Genomic DNA, 16,661 nt, shown 5'->3' on the forward strand with positions numbered 1-16,661 from the left:
AAAAATAAACACTTTCAGACCTCCTTTTCTCTCTGGAATTGTCAGGAGACAATTCTTCGCATCACTATTCCTGTTTTATTTTACTGAGTTACGCACTCATGCAGCAGTAGCATATGGGAAGCTTACAGTGTCAGGATGATTATTTCAAGTTGGTGTTGAAAGATTCTGATTTGTAACTGGCTGGTCCATTGTGATTCTGACAAAGCACTTGGCCTTTGAAGTTGTTGGTGATCCTTTGGGTGACATCTTTTCACAGAGCTTCAGCATTCAACCACTTCGTTTCAGTGGCATTTGTAAGATACTGTTTAATACACAGATGTTGAATTAAAAGTCAAAATACTGATGTGAGTTGACCTAGTCTCACAGGGTAAAAAATTGTTTTTCCAGGGAGCAAATGAGAAGGTCGGGTGCACAAGCCTTTTGCTGAACCATTGGAGCCATGTCCAGGTGGAGGTGCCAGCGCAGAGTCAGGACGGGTGGGCACACCCCAGAAAAACAGACTATGGCCCTTGAGGGAGGACCCCGCAAGGGTGAGCGTGCAGACGCTGCCCCTGCTTTGGTTCCCTTGGTGACATGGTCTCCCATGTGATTTTGGAGGGTTCACACTCTGGTCTATCAAGTCTAATGTCCTTGGGTGAGTTCCCTGGACACTTTAGACCCTTAAATTACAAGCAACCAAAACCACTTGGCCCTGGCTTAGAAGGGAATTTGTGATGATGAGGTCATGTCACAAGGACGAGATAGATAAGGCTGCACCCCAGAAAGGTAGCCTAAAATTTACCATTTCAAATTAACCAATTCAAAGTATACAATTTAGTGCTTTTTAGTATATTGACACTGTTGTACAACCATTCCATTACCACCATCTAATTCCAGAAAATTCTTACTACACCAGAAAGAAACACCTTGGCCGGGCACAGTGGCTCACCCTGTTACCCCAGCACTTTGGGAGGCCAAGGTGGGTGCCTAGGAGTTGGAGACCAACCTGGGCAACATGGCGAGTCCCCGTCTCTACCAAAAAGTGCAAAAATTAGCCAGGTATGGTGATGTGCACCTATAGTCCCAGCTACTCAGGAGGCTGAGGTGGGAGGGTCATTTGAGCCTGAGAAGTCAAGACTTCAGTGAGCCAAGATTGTGGCACTGCATTCCAGCTTAAGCAACACAGTGAGACCCTGTCTCAAAAAAAAAAAAAAAAAAAAAAAAAAAAACTCCTTATCCCTTAACCACTCAGCCCCCGTTCCCCACTCTCTCTAGCCTCTGGAAACCAGTAATCTGTTTTCTTTATAGATCTATCTGTTCTGAATATGTCATATAAATGGAATCATACAACGTATGACCCTTTGTGTCTGGGTTTTTTCATGTAGCATAATTTTTTAAAGGGTCATTCCTGTTGTAGCATGGGTCAGAACTCACTTGCTTTTTTAAGGCTAATATTCCATTGTGTGGATGGGCCACATTGTGTTTCTCCATTCATCAGCTGATGAACGTTCGGTTGCTTCTCCTTTTTAGCTGTTGTCAGTCATGTTGCTGTGAGAATCCACGCACATGTTTTTGTGTGGCCTGGCGTGGACGTATGTTTTCGATTCTCTTGAGTTTATACTTAGGAGTGGAAATGCAGGGTCAAGTGGTAACTCCAAGTTTATTTTTTTCAGAAACAGCTGGACTCTTCCACAGCAGCTGAACCATGTTACATGCCCACCAGCATTGTATAAAGGTTCTCGTTTCTCTACGTTACATGCTCACTAACACTTCTTTTTTTTTTTTTTTTTTTTTTTTTTTTTAAGATAATAGCCACCCTTGTAGGTGTGAACTGGTATCTCATTGTGGTTTTGCATTTTTCCGATGACTGAGGATGTTGAGCATCTTTTCCTGCGTGTTGTCCTTTTGTATATCTTCTTTAGAGAACTATCTGTTTACATCCTTTGCCCAGTTTTAATTGGATTGTCTTTCTGTTGCTGAGTTGTAGGAGTTGGTTGTACATTCTCCATACTGAGTCCTCATCAGATACTTGATTTGCAGATATTTTCTTCCATACCATGAGTTATTTTCTCAATGGGGTCCTTTAAAGCCCCAAAGTTTTTAATTTTGATAAAGTTCAATTTATCTAATTTTTTCTTTTGTTGCCTTTGATTTTTATATCATATTTAAGACATCATTGCCTAATCAAAAGTCACAAAGATTTATGCCTAGGTTTTCTTCTAAGAGTTTTATAGTTTTAGCACTTATGTGTAGGTCTTTGATCCATTTTCAGCTGATGTTTGTGTATGGTGTGAGGTAGAGCTCCAACTTCCTTCCTTTGCATGTGGGTATCCAATTGTCATAACACCACTTGTGGAAGACATCATTTCCCCATCAAGTGGACTTAGCACTCTTTGAAAATCAGTTGGCAGCCGGGTACGGTGGCTCACACCTGTAATCCCAGCACTTTGGGAGGCTGAGGTGGGTGGATCACTTGAGGTCAGGAGTTTGAGACCAGCCTTGGCCAGCGTGGTGAAACCCCGTCTCTACTAAAAATACAAAAATTAGTCAAGCACGGTGGCAGGAGCCTGTAGTCCCAGCTACTTGGGAGGCTGAGGCAGGAGAATCACTTGAACCCGGGAGGCAGAGGTTTCAGTCAGCCGAGATCACACCACTGCACTCCAGCCTGGGTGACAGAGTAAGACTCCGTCTAAAAAAAAAAATCAGTTGGCCACAGATGTGGGGTTTATTTCTGGACTCTCAATTCTATTCCATTGATTTATGTCCATTCCGTGTCTGTACCATCCACCATCTTGTTTTGACTGCTGTAGCTGTGTACTAAGTTTTGAATTGAGACGTGTGGGTCCCTCTACTTTGTTCTTTTTCAAGACTCAGGGTCTCTTGCAATTCCGTATTAATTTTAGGATCTGCATGTCAATTTCTGCAAAAAAAAAAAAAATCATTTGAAGTTTTGATGGGTATCGCACGAGTTTGTAGAACACTGGGCAGTATTGTCTTCTTAACAATATTACGTTGTCCAGTCCCTAACTTTATGATGTCTTTTTATTCAATTAAGTCCTCTTTAATTTCTCTCAACCATATTTTGTAGTTTCAGACTGTAGTTTCTTTTTTTTTTTTTTTTTTTGAGACGGAGTTTCACTCTTGTTGCCCAGGCTACAGTACAATGGCATGATCTTGGCTCACCACAACCTCCACCTCCCGGGTTCAAGTGATTCTCCAGCCTCAGCCTCCCGAGTAGCTGGGATTACAGGCATGTGCCACCACGCCCAGCTAAATTTTTTTTTGTATTTTTTTAGTAGAGATGGAGTTTCTCCGTGTTGGTCAGGCTGGTCTCGAACTCCCAACCTCAGGTGATCTGCCTGCGTTGGCCTTCCAAAGGGCTGGGATTACAGGTGTGAGCCACTGCGCCTGGCCTTATCTTTTTTTTATATTTTTCCTTCCAGTACTTCCAGGACATAGAAAAGTTTTACCCTTTTTTAAAAAGTTTATTCCAAAGTATTTTATTCTTTTTAGTGCTATTGTTTAGTGGAATTGCTTTTTCTTTGTTTTCTTTTGGGAACGTTCGGTGTTTGTGTGTGAAAATGCAAGGGATTTTGTGCATTGACCTTGTATCCTGCAGTTTTGCCGAACTAGTTTATTAGCTCTTACAATTTTGTTGTGGATTCCTTAGGGTTTTCTATATACAGTCACACATCACTTAACAATGATAATGCGTTCCAACAAATGCATCCTTAGAGGATTCCATTGTTGTGTGAGCAAAGTCTGCTTACACACAGGAGATGGTGGAGCCAGCTGCAGGCCTGGGCTGTGTGGCACAGCCTGTTGCTCCCAGGCTGCTTGCCCGGTCAGTACATGCCTATGCTGTAACACGATGGTGAGTGTTCATGTATCCAAACATTAAAGAGGTACGGAAAGTGCGGTGTTACCATCTTCAGGGTCTGCGTTATCTTGAGGCTTCGCCATCCCACATGCAGCCAGCCCTTCACCAGCGTCTTGTGTGGTGCATCACGGTGCAAGGTGCTGTCATCTGTGATTTCAGGTAGTTTTACTTTTTCCTTTGTGAGTGAAGATAGTTGTACTTTTCCCTGTCTAGTCCGGATGCCCTTTGCTTCCTTTTGTTGTTGTTGTTGACTAATTGCTCTGGCTAGAAGTTGTACTATGATGTTGACAAAAAGTGCCACGAGTGGGAATCCTGGTCTCATTCCCGATCTTGAGGAGGAAGCATCCCCGTTTTCACCATCCTGTATGATGTTAGCTGTGGGTTTCATACGTGGCCTTTATCACGTTGAAGACGTTCCCTTCTATGCCCAGTTTATTCTTTTTTTTTTTTTTTTAATCATGAAAGAGCAGCATATTTTTTGAAGTGCTATGCCTTGGAAATGTTAAAGGAAAAATGTTATAATTTACTTGCACCTGGAAAAAGAGAAGTCTTGGCCAGGGGCAAAATGATGAAATCACAACAAAAAAGGTAAGAACCATGGGTCACTTCTGCACGGGCCATCGCGCAGGGTCCGTTGAGATGCATGTCCAGGAGGAAGCCTGCTGGATATCAGGGCTGGGCTGAGTGGTGTGCTGTGAGGGACAGGAGGCAGCCAGAAGAGGAACAGTGCCCACATCCATCCTTGGACATGAGATGGAGGAAAATGTTCTTGTACAGTTAGGACAAAGCATGGTAATTATGGCGATGATTTAACCAGTTGATTGATATTTGTTCACGTTACACGATCTGTTTCTTTGGTTCTAGAAGAGTGTTGATAATTCCATTTGTCCCAAAGATAAGACTGATTTGTCAACAACCAAAATAACCAGGGTGTGCGCATTTCGGTAAATTTCTTTCACTGAAGAGCCCATATTGAACTTTATTTTTAAGTTGTCAGTTATATGTTGCATATATTTTAGATTCAAATAATTCTCCAGGAATTATTATTAAAAACAGCAGTGTTCTGCCCATCACTCCAGTCACACACCCTCCAGCTCTGCAGCGGCTGCTCTGGGGTAAACTACCCCCGTTTCAGAGTCACACACTTACACTGTTGCTTCCTGTTTTCTTCTTCTTTTTTGGCAGGGAAGGAGAGGATTAAATCTTATGTATTGACTTTGGAAACTAAGGATTTCCCTTTTTTTTTTTAAGCACCTTCCCCCACCATGGATGCATATTTTTTACAACCCCTGTCCTTCCAATATAATTTTTTCAAAATGTTTGTACATCAGTATTGTTTACATGTTTATGTCTCCGTAAATATAGTTTCTTGCTGACTTACGTAACACATGATTATTCCATTTTGTGAAACCTTTCGTGGCGTGAGCGGAGCTTTAGTAGAGTTAATAGTTTTCTTGGATTTTTGCATTTTCTCCTAAATACTTAATAGTGCTAATTTTTCCCCGCACCTCCCTGTCCTTGTTCTATGGTCAGACACATTCAGGGCTCAGTGAGCTTCATCTTTCGTGGCCTCTTCCAGACCATTCCACCCCCAAGCATGGGCCGCCCCCAAGTTCTTGCTGTAACTCCCCGTCTCGCCTCTCCCAGGGGCTTCCTTTGCTATCCTGGCCTCAGTCTTTTCATTTCTTGGGTTTGCTTCCATTTTGTTGAAACACATTCCCTAGTAACTTCCTGGAAAATGGTTTTTGGGAGATAAATATTTTAGAATCTTGAAGGTCAAGTGTACCTTAATTCTTGTACTTAAAATTTGTTTTTTGGGGTGTAGAATTCTGGGCTAAATAATTGTCTCACACTTTAAGACTTTTAACATCCATTGTCGCTGGAGAAGGCAGTTGCCTTTCTGGTTCTCGATTCCTTTGGCTACGAGCAGTTTTCCTCCCTCGCAGCAGTTTGCAGTTTTGCTTCTGGCTTTCATGTGGTGGAGCTTGATGCTGCGGTCTTGAGCGTGGTCTGTTTTTATCTGCCGTGGCCTCCGTAGTCTGGGCACGTGTGCCGCTCTCTTGTTTCCTTGATCATTTCCTGCTCTTTGCTTTCAATCTTCAGTTTACAGGATTCCTGTCATTCAGACATTGAGTCTCCCAATAGAGTCCCCTTTTTTCTTCTCCCTGATTTTTTATGGTTTAGTGGTTTAAGGCCACTTTCTGGGAGATTTTCTCAAACTTCATCTTCCACCCTTCCTGCTGCACCCTTCATTTCTGTCATTGCATCTCAGAGTTGGAGCGGGAAGGAGGAGAAGAAGGGTCTCCCACACTCTCTGTGGACAGGTTCTCCCTCCCTGTTTATCTTATGGGGACTTTGCCTTCAGTTGTGGTGTCGGAGGCTCCCGGGGGCCAGACCTGGCCTTTGCAGAGAATGAGTTCTGGTCTCCCACCGGTGGTGGGGAGGCTTCCACAGCCTGCCTGCACCCCTTTTCCTCCCCACTTCCAGGCTCCCTGGCAGCCCCACTGGAGCAGGTCTCGTGTCTGATGTGTTTCAGCTGCCATTGTAGGACTCAGAATCCTGTCTACTTTTCACCTTCCAACACTGTATTTTTTTCATCTGTCCTTCCTTTGTCCTCTGTGTGTTGCAAACCCACTTACTCTCATTTTGGTGGGGCCTTGGGAGGAGGATGGGGTGTGTGCATTTGTTCTGTCCTGCACCTTCATCTGTATCTTACTGACATGCCATTAACAGATAGGATGGGTTCATTTCTGTCCACTTGGCTGTGCTGAACTGCGGTTCCCACAGTTCCCTCCCCGAATGTTCCTGGTTACGGGGGGCCACGGGAGGCTCTTCTGCCTGAAACTCGGAAGGTGGACGTAAGCCCTTTTAGTTTCCGGCTCCTGGGGGTGGAAGCTCACCGCAGCTCACGTGCATTGTTGCAGACTTGCTGCCTGCCTGGGTGCTGTGGGCAGTTCTGGGCCTCCAGGTCTCTGCAGCTTCTTGGGCCCTCCTTCAGCTGACCCCAGGCCTGTGGGGTACCTGGCCTGAGTAGGACACCTGCTGCTACCTGTCAGCAGCAAGGACTGAGACAGGCTTCCGCCTGGTTCCCTGGGCGTCCAGCTCTCGCTCCTGCGTTCTGGCTTCCGCCCTGCCCCTCTGCGTCCATCACCAAGGCTGTGCGAGCCGAAAGGGTCCACTTTGGCGGGTCTTGGCCGTTAGCTGCGGGCACTAGTGTTACCCCCACACAAGATGCAAACCCTCCTGCGGAGTCGTGACCGTCCCGTCACAGAACCTGGTGCTGAGTGTGATGAGAGTGAATCCTGCCGCACGGACTGCACCGTCCGGCCTCTTTCATGTTTTGCTTTCGATTGTGCTTACTGTCCATTTGCATTTCTTCTTCTAAGTGTCTGTTCAAGTCTTTTCCGTCTTGGCTGGAAGTGGGAGGTGCCTGCTCCTGTGGTTTCTGATATCTTTCTCTGTCTTGTGTGTCTGCACTTGGGGAGTTTCCCTGGGGTGTGTACCTAGAGAGGTGTTGGTTGTACATTTCAATGGAGGGACAGATTCCCAGCTTGTCTTTGAAGCAGCTGTGCCACTGTGTGCCTACTTGACTCTCCCGGCATTCTTGTTTCTCCAGGGCCCGGTTAATCCGCAGTCTCACTAATCGAGTGTGAGGTTTCTGTTTCTTATTCAATGCACATTACCTAGCTAACGAAACTAACTGGACAGCCTTTCACGCCTCCTAACCATCTGCCTTTGCCCGTGTTTCTTTGCCATACCCCAGAGCAGCTGGGAAGCTGAGGCACAGATGCGGGCCTGGGACAGAGCCGCTGCCAATTTGTCTTACCAATTTCTGGGGTTCTTTAGATGCTCCAAAGCCCAGCAAACACCTTTTCTTATGGATTGCCTTTTCTTTTCTTTTGTTTTTTGTTTTTTGTTTTTTTTTTTTTTTGAGATGGAGTCCTGCTCTGTCGCCCAGGCTGGAGTGCAGTGGTGTAATCTCAGCTCACTGCAAGCTCCACCTCCTGGGTTCAAGCGATTCTAATGCCTCAGCCTCCTGAGTAGCTAGGATTTCAGGCGCCTGCCACCACACCCAGCTAATTTTTGTATTTTTAGTAGAGACGGGGTTTCACCATGTTGGCCAGGCTGGTCTTGAACTCCTGACCTCTTGATCCGCCCACCTCAGCCTCCCAAAGTGCTGAGATTACAGGTGTGGGCCACTGTGCCTGGCTACCTTTTCATTTGTAAAAACGTCAGTGTCTTCCATTGTTTAGAAGTTGATATAATGTGACTTCATCTTTAATTTCATAGTTTTTGTGTTTTAAGAAATCTTTATCTAAAATCTACCTCAATAGCAAAGATATTTTATACTTTTATGCAAAAAAAATACACGTATCGTAGTTAGACAGTGTTTGCCCTTGCAGTTGTTGTCTGGTGTGAGTTGGTGGTCCGACTCGGCGCTGCTCACCTGGGGCTGCAGTTTCCTCAGCCCTCTGTGCTGGGCCAGCCCTCGTGGCAGCGGCTCTGTCCCAGGCCCGCGTCTGTGCCTCAGCTTCCTAGCTGCTCTGGGGTACGGCATGCTCCCATCCTACGGTGTGCTCCCATCCGGCAGGGCAGACCCGTTGGTACTGCGTGCTCCCATCCGGCAGGGCAGACCCATGGGTACGGCGTGCTCCCATCCGGCAGGGCAGACCTGTGGGTATGGCGTGCTCCCATCCGGCAGGGCAGACCCGTCCACCTGATTCTTCTTCAGCCCTTGCTCTGCCCTTCCTGGCCGTTGGCTTTTCCATGTGTATTTTAAAATCAGGTCAAGTTGCAGCATTTGTGTCATTGGTGGATGGTTTGGGGACAGTTCACATTGTCCATGATACTGCATGCAGCGTGGTTGGCACCTGCACTTCCTTTCGGCTGCTTTTCCTCCTCCTTTTTTGGGCCAGATTGCGCTTGTCTTGAGAGCTCGGCTTGCATTTCAGGAAGGTTTGCTGTGTTTTATCTGGCATTGTTAAGTATTTTTCAGGAGAGTTTTTCCTATTATCTTATCTGCCATGTGGAAGCCTCTTATAAAGGAATATTTTACCAAGACTGTGATTAGCTGGTTAAGAGTCTGTGAAAGACAGCAAACCACATCTGCACGGAGGAGCCCATCCGATGGGGCCAGGACCTCCACAGCTGAGCACCTTCTCAGAGCAGCCACGAGGCAGTGGGACCTTTTATGGCCCAGGAAACAGCACAGGAAACAGCTGGTAACGAGTTGTAGCTTGGAAGCAGGGTAGTGAGGACTGAGTGGAGCTTTCGGGCGTGTGCATGTGTGTGGGTTTGTGCGTGTGTGCGGGTCTGTGTGTGTGTACAAGTCTATGCACCTGTGCGGGTCTGTGCACCTGTGTGGGCCTATGCGTGTGGGCAGATCTGTGCGCATGGGCGGAACTGTGTCCATGTGCGGGTCTGTGCGCCTGTGGGAGTCTGTGCACGGATGCGGGTCTGTGCACTTTTGCGGGTCTGTGCGCGTGTGTAGGTCTGTGTGCGTGTGTGGGTCTGTGCGTTGTGCCGGTCTGTGCGCATGTGCGGGTCTGTGCGCCTGTGTGGGTCTGTGCCCTTTGTGGGTCTGTGCGCGCATGTGGGTCTGTGCGCGTGTGCGGGTCTGTGAGTTGTGCCGGTCTGTGCGGGCATGTGGGTCTGTGCGCGGGTGTGGGTCTGTGCGTTGTGCCGGTCTGTGCGCGCATGTGGGTCTGTGCGCGGGTGTGGGTCTGTGCCCTTTGTGGGTCTGTGCGCGTGTGCGGGTCTGTGCGTTGTGCCGGTCTGTGCGCGCATGTGGGTCTGTGCGCGGGTGTGGGTCTGTGCTCGTGTGTGGGTCTGTGAGCCTGTGTGGGTCTGTGCACGTGTGCGGGTCTGTGCGCGTGTGTGGGTCTGTGCGCCTGTGTGGGTCTGTGCCCTTTGTGGGTCTGTGCGCGTGTGCGGGTCTGTCCGCGTGTGCAGGTCTGTGCGCTTGTGTGGGTCTATGCGCGCATGTGGGTCTGTGCGCGTGTATGGGTCTGTGTGCCTGTGCGGGTCTGTGCGCCTCTGTGGGTCTGTGAGTGTCTACCTGCTCCTGTGTGTTCATTCTCGTGTGTGCTGAGACCTTGGATGCTGGAGCTTGTCTAAATATGATGAAAATAGGAGGGAAATGAAGCCTCCCTCCTTCTCCAGAACGCCTGCTTCTGTGAGTCGCCATCTCCCTGAGAGGTGGAGAGGGTCTGGGTGCGGCGCGCAGCGGAGATACCGGGCAGCATTGTTGTGCTTGTCCTCGGAATTTACACTGATTTCAGTTGATGTAGATCTAATTACTTGAAGTGTCGTGGTACCAGGAGAGAAGAAGGCCGTCAGGACAGCAATCGGGGTGGCCTCTTCTGTCCAGCCCTCTCGTCGGGCTAGCGCTCCCTGCCTTCTTAGCATTTTGCCAGTTATCATTGCTGGTGGGAAATACCATTTTCTTTCATTCCTGATAATAACCAACCTTACACATCTCATTTCAGAATAACTGTGACCATGTTGTAGAATGGAGCCAAATGCGCGGGGAGTTTCTGAGCTGAAATTTAGTGGGTTTGGGGTTTTTTTGAGATAGGGTTTCCCTGTGTTGCACAGGCTGGAGTGCGGTGCCTCTTCCCAGGCATGGTCCTGGCACCCATAGCCCTGTGCTCCTGGACTCGACTGAGCCTCCCACCACGGCTGAGCTGAGATTTTGGAGCACGCACAGCAGTTGTGCTTGGCACTTGCAGTTTCTCTGCAAGATGATCCTGGAGACCCTCCCTGGTTAAAAAAAACCCACAGAGACTACTTAGTGCTACTTGGTGGCATCCTATGTGAGGACGACAGAGGTGCACCATGGGCCCTGGTTTTGCCTCCAGCACTTTTTCCAGCAAAATGGACAAAAGACTCTTCAGGCCAAACACAGTGGCTCACGCCTGTAATCCTAGCACTTTAGGAGGCCAAGGAGGGAGGATTGCTTGAGCCCAAGGTCTCAAGGAGACAGTGAGCCCTAATCACACCACTGCTTTCTAGCCTGTGTAACAGAGTGAGACCCTGACTCTAAAATAATTTTTTAAAAATATTTTTCAAAACTGTGTAATTTTTCAATTACCACCTTGTCATTGAGAATTCAGGAAAATGGATACTCATCATTTTCCTGGACGTGGTGGCTAACACCTGTAATCCCAGCACTTGAGGAGGCTGAGGCAGGAGGATCATTTGAGGTCAGGAGTTCAAGACCAGCTTGGGCAACATGGCAAAACCCCGTCTCTACAAAAATTATCTGGGTATGGTGGTGCGCACCTATAGTCCCAGGTACTCGGGAGGCTGAGGAATGAGAATCGCTTGAACCCGGGAGGCAGAAGTTTCAGTGAGCTGAGATCGAGCCACTGCACTCCAGCCTGGGCGACAGAGCGAGACTCCATCTCAAAAGTTAAAAAAAAGGATATGATTTAGGATGGCCTTTCTTAGGGTAGTTTATAGGATGCATTAAAATATTAAAGTGTTCTGTCTTTGGCTGAATAATCCCCTTCTGCGTGTTAAATTGACTCATATCCACAACCCCTGCACATGGAGGGGCCCAGAGCTCATGCCTCCAACTCCTGTCCACACCCACTCCCAGGTCCGATGGCTCCTGTGTCACAAGTGCACACGTCTGTGGCCCCCGTGAGCTCTCCAACCTGGGCCCAGCCCCAAACGCAGGGATTTTTGTCCCTTGTAGCCCATCAGGCAGCTGCCTTATTCCCCAAAACAAAGCTCCTGGTCCCCACACTCCTCATCTCGGGGAGGCCTCTCCCAGGGGCTCAAGCCTAGGTCACCCCACACCCGTCACCCACTCTGCTCTGTCTCTCAGACCCACATGCTGCTGCTACATGTCCCGCATCTGCTCAGGGAAAACCTGCTGTGCTGACCGCTGAAGTCCCTCTCCTCCTGAGAGGGGCACCTGTGTGGGTGGCTGAGGGTGGCAGGAGGGGGTGGGCACTGTGTGGCTTCCACAAGGGCTCTGCGGGGTGGGCGGGGGCAGGGAGACCAAAATGGCCAAGAGCTGGTAGAACCTGCCCTGACCCCTCACCCGCCCTCAGGCCTCTGGCTCCGTGCCAGGTGAGGGGATGATTTGACAAGGGAGGCAGGAGGAGGGGTTGCCTGGGGCTGGGCACCTGCAGGCCTGTCACTGGGAGTCTGAGCCAAGCTTCTCTCCAGGCACCCCTGAGGTGTGGGCATGCAGCAGGAGGCACCGTGGGCCCTGGTTTTGCCTCCAACACTTTTTCCTGCTAATTCAGTTGGCCCGTGTGGGGTCAGCGCTGCACAGGCTTCTCCATCGCTATTCAGAGAAGAGACAAGGCCAAGCCTGTACCTGTGCCAGCAGGAGGCTGGGGAGTGACTGGTGTCCACCTTGTCCCCTGGGGCCATTCACAGCTGTCAGGAGGGATGGGAGCCTCGGCACCAAGACAGGCCATGGGTGAAGAAGCAAGAGGCCGTGAGAGTTCGCTGCTGAATTCATTTAAAAGACAGAGGAAAGAACAATATGTGTGCATCTGTGTATACACAGAGAGCCCTGCTAGCACATGCAGCAAGTGGTAACGCCAGCTGCCTCCTGGGAGGGAAGTCACGGTGAGGACAGGAGAGCCCCACGGAGGTCTCCAAAAGGAAGGAGACGAGTGGAGGGTGAAAGGAAAGAGCACAGGTGCAGGCTGATGGGGAGGAAGGAGAGGGAGGGAGGGTGAGAGGAACAAGCACAGGCTGATGGGGAGGAAGGGGAGGGAGGGAGGTGGGAGCCGCTGCGCTCTCTCAGAGGCAGGATGGCTGGCCTCTGCCAGGTGCGCGGCATAAGGATCTGTGTCAGATGTGGGTTCTGCTCACAGCCAGCATGGTGGGCAGGTGTCTGTGGCAGTCTTCTCTGATTTATTTTCCTGGTGAAGCAAGGGCAAGGGCTGTGGGGAAAGGGAGGAGGAGCTTTGAAAGATGGTGGGAAAGCCAGGAGGGGAACGGATGAGGTTCTCTTCCACACAGGGCTGGAGTGGTACCCGGCGGTCGCCTGAAGTGGTCCAGGGGCTGGCCATGAGCCCCTCCATAACTGATGGCTGCCAGGAGCAGCCCAGAGGAGCTGAAGAGAACGTGACGGGAAGAAAGGAGCCAGGTTCAATGACACCTGCGAAGGGATGATGCTGGTGGAACCCACAGGACACCCAACCGCCTGTCACCCCTGGGCTCTGAGCCACCACACTCCTCTGCCTTTCTTGAGGGATGCTGGTGCTTGTGACTTGTCCAGCAGGGAGGTGGGGTTCTGACTGCCCCTCTCTGACCCTGACTCTTAGATGCCAGGTCTGGGGGAGCTATGCTTCACAGATGCTGCATTCTCTGTGCGTCCGGCGGAGGAGATGATGGGATGGGGAATCTTCTCGCTGTCGCCCACCCCGTAAAGTGTAACCAGTCTCTTCCTTGTACCTGATCAAGACATGTAACATCCAACTTGTGCAAGGCATAAATGTCCTCACAGGAAACCATAAGTTACCCAAAAGAATATAAAACGTCAGAACCAGAAGGTATTATGGATTACAAGGTCACCGTGATTCACAGACGGGCCAGCCTTGAGGCCCCTTGTGGTGCTCCTGTCTGCCTGGTGCCTGTGACTGTGGCAGGAGGTGCCACTTACGGCTTAGAAGTGCAGCCCCGGCCCGCGGTCACCCCACAGACTGGAACTGTCTCCCTGGCGCGGTACGTTTTGGACCCATCCTCTTAGCTTCGTCCTTGTTTTCTTGTTTTCTCTGCATGAGTCGTTGAGTGTTCCCTGATCCCTCCCGTGTCCATCCTAATGATTAAGTGAACAGTGACATTTCTAAGTTCTGTTTAACTTTCTTATTAAGACAGATTTAGCTGATTAAAAGCTTCCAAAAATATTCTGTGAAAAATGATCAAATGTTGATTTACCCACTAGGGAACAGTGTACTTAGAAGCCATCTCCATCCGCCCTTGGCTCTGGCAGGGAATGACACAGGAATTAATCAGCTGCGGTGAATCAGATTAGTTTAAGAACTAGGATTCTGGCACCCTACCTTCAAGACAGCAAAGTATATTGACGACAGTGGAACCTGAAAAGGCTTCAAGGTTTTTACCGTTACATTCTATTATGTGTGTTAGTGATTTTGCTCAATATCTGTCATTGTTGTTTCCAAAATCAAATGCACATCATTTGGTGAAAGCCCAGCTGGGATGTCCACTTGCGTTTGTCACCTGCAAGAGCGTCACTGCCGGATGTCCACTTGTGTTTGTCACCTGCAAGAACGTCACTGCCATATTCTGCATGTAAAAAGGAAGACTAAACTGACAGAGGCTGCCTAGTGTCCGACAGTTTGAGAGGAAGTGGCCCTGCTGCCTTCCAGACAGTGTGCATGAAAAGCCGGCAGAAGCACCTGCCCGCTAAACCAGCAGATCCCTGTGCAGGAACCAAACAGCCATGTGCGCAGAGGGGCACACAGGGAGGTCCCAGCAGCCGTCCACGGTGGTGATGACGTCTGGCAGAGGGGCACACAGCAGGGGAGGTCCCAGCAGCTGTCTGCAGTGGCGACGACCTCTGGTCAGCTCCACGTGGCCATGGAGGAAAGTGGTTAAGTCCTGGTTATAATTCCATCGCATGGGATATGATGTAGCCATTAAAAGTATGCAGATTTAAGTTGCAATATGTCATTTTAACATGCTGTATTCACTCTAAATGATGTTATACATGTAAGATACAAATGTATAACTTATATGAGTGTATAATAATACAGTGTGTGACACGATCCCGTGAAGATGTATGTGTGTCTGTGTCTGCTTGTGTATTTGTGTATCTCTCTGTGTCTCTGTACATGTCTGTGTCTGTGTGTGTGTTGTCCCTGTGTGTGTGGTCTATATCTGTGTGTGTGGCTGTGTATGTTGTCTCTGTGTCTTTGTGCCTCTGTGTGAGTTGTCTGTGTATTTGTGTGTGTGTGTCTGTGTCTGTGTTATCTCTGTGTGTGTGTTTTCTGGATGTTGATGTGTCTGCACATGTGTGTCTGTTGTGTGTACCTGTGTGTGTTGTCTCTGTTGTCTATTGTGTGTACCTGTGTTGTCTCTGTTTTCTGGATGTTTGTGTGTCTGTTGTGTGTGTGTCTGTGTGTGCACACAGCCAGTGTATTCATGTTGTTAGCAAGTGTGGAGAAAAAGACCCAGAAGTCTGTGCACTAAAATCCCCAGGGACTCCTGGTGTGATGATAAAGGGTGTGTCATGCGATGCTCATGAATTAGTTATGTTTTTGTATTGTATTACAAAACTTATGTATTACATAATAAGTAATTTAATGTGAATTCAAATAATTATGGACAGTTCCTTTTTCTTGGCTGGATGTGTAGCTGACTTGCTTTTCTGGCACAATACTTGACATATTAAAGTCAGTATTTATGACAGTGGTTAGGTTTTATTGAGCTATTTGATTTCACGTCTTGAATGAATTTAGAGAAACGATGATGTAATCAAGGCAAATAAATGTATGACTGCGTTTTGCGATATTTACTAGTTCCTGCTATTTTCCTCCTGTGTTGCAGACGCTAGCTCTGAGACCCCGACTGCCAGACGGCTCTACACCGCCAGTGGGCCTCCCGAGGGCTATGTCCCCTGTTGGCCCGAGCCCAGCAGCTGTGGGAGCCCCGAGAACGCCTCCAGCGGGGACGACACAGAAGGTAAAATGCTGGGTGGGAGGAAAGGTGGACATCTTTGCAGATAAGCTCTTATTTCCCAGTTTTGAAGTATTGTAATACTTTTATCTCAGTTTATATCTGGGGGGGTGGGTGAGCATGTTCTTACACTGCATAGTGAACCACATGGTGTACGTATGCATTCTACAGCCATTAAAAGTGACGCTTAAAAAACTTGTAATGACAGGAAAAAAGGCTTCATATGGGGGAGATTGAAAGTGGGAATATGACTATAGCCCATGTTTGTTAATGCTTTAGGAGTACTCTGGAACTAAATACATATTAAATGCCATTAAATAATTGTTAACAGTACTTGTCTTGGTTTAGTAAAACATTATTTTCTTGAATTTCCAAGTTTCTCAAAATTTCTGAGATGGTACATCAAATTTGTAATCAAGGAAATAACTTATTTCAAATCTCTTTTGGAAAAAATTATTATAATTGCTGTTGTTGCATGTCGTATGAATGAAAGAACATTCAATATTCTCTTAATACAGTTTACTGTTGAGCGTGGAAAAGCTGGAGTTGCCCATATACTTTTTACCTTAAGAGGGATATGGTTCTTTTCGCTTTACATTGATCTTTTTTAAGGTGCACAAGAGGAATTTAGAATTTTCAAATAAAAGTTGTACCTAGATGATTTGTAGCAATATATAAACTAAGAAACTCTATACTACAAACATTAATTAATTTGTCAACAAAATGTGGTTTTTGACTGCTTTTGTCTTTCTGGCTTCCTAAAAGATCAGAAACCATCAAAACAAAAATGAGATAACTAGGGAATAATGGAGTCATCCTTTCAAGCCCTGTTGAAAATCTTTGAAACACAATTACTAGATAAATAGATTATTTAACTAGAAAATTTAATTGTGTTCTTATGAAGATAAATACTCTGGGTGAATATGCTTCATTGCGTACTTAATCTGTTCAAGAAGGAAGCGCGTTGGCCTTCGCTCACGCCCTTCCTGTTGTCCGCGGCTGGCTCTCACGCCCTGTTGTACCCCTGTTGTCCATGCTGCTCATGTTCCCAGGGCAGGCCTGTGCTGGACCCCAGGGTAGAAGGCTCACTTGGCCATGAGCCAACACTGCTTCCCAGACAGGCTGTGTCAGG

General features: G+C 47.9%; 1 protein-coding gene across 4 annotated transcripts in view; it reads left to right on the top strand.

The window, feature by feature from the left end:
• The window catches only part of ERICH1 (glutamate rich 1), a 63,710-nt gene that overhangs the window by 20,625 nt on the left and 26,424 nt on the right, over nt 1-16,661 (top strand). For all 4 annotated transcript variants that reach the window (XR_004059249.1, XR_747947.2, XR_747948.2 and 1 more), the window contains exon 3: nt 15,401-15,535. Coding sequence is in view for 1 of the 4 variants with exons in the window: in XM_010363106.2 (XP_010361408.1) it covers nt 15,401-15,535 (135 nt within the window). In the remaining 3 variants the exon portion in view is untranslated. The remainder of the gene's footprint in view (nt 1-15,400; nt 15,536-16,661) is intronic.

The sequence above is a fragment of the Rhinopithecus roxellana genome, chromosome 9, assembly GCF_007565055.1.
Source record: "Rhinopithecus roxellana isolate Shanxi Qingling chromosome 9, ASM756505v1, whole genome shotgun sequence".
Lineage (NCBI taxonomy): Eukaryota > Metazoa > Chordata > Mammalia > Primates > Cercopithecidae > Rhinopithecus > Rhinopithecus roxellana.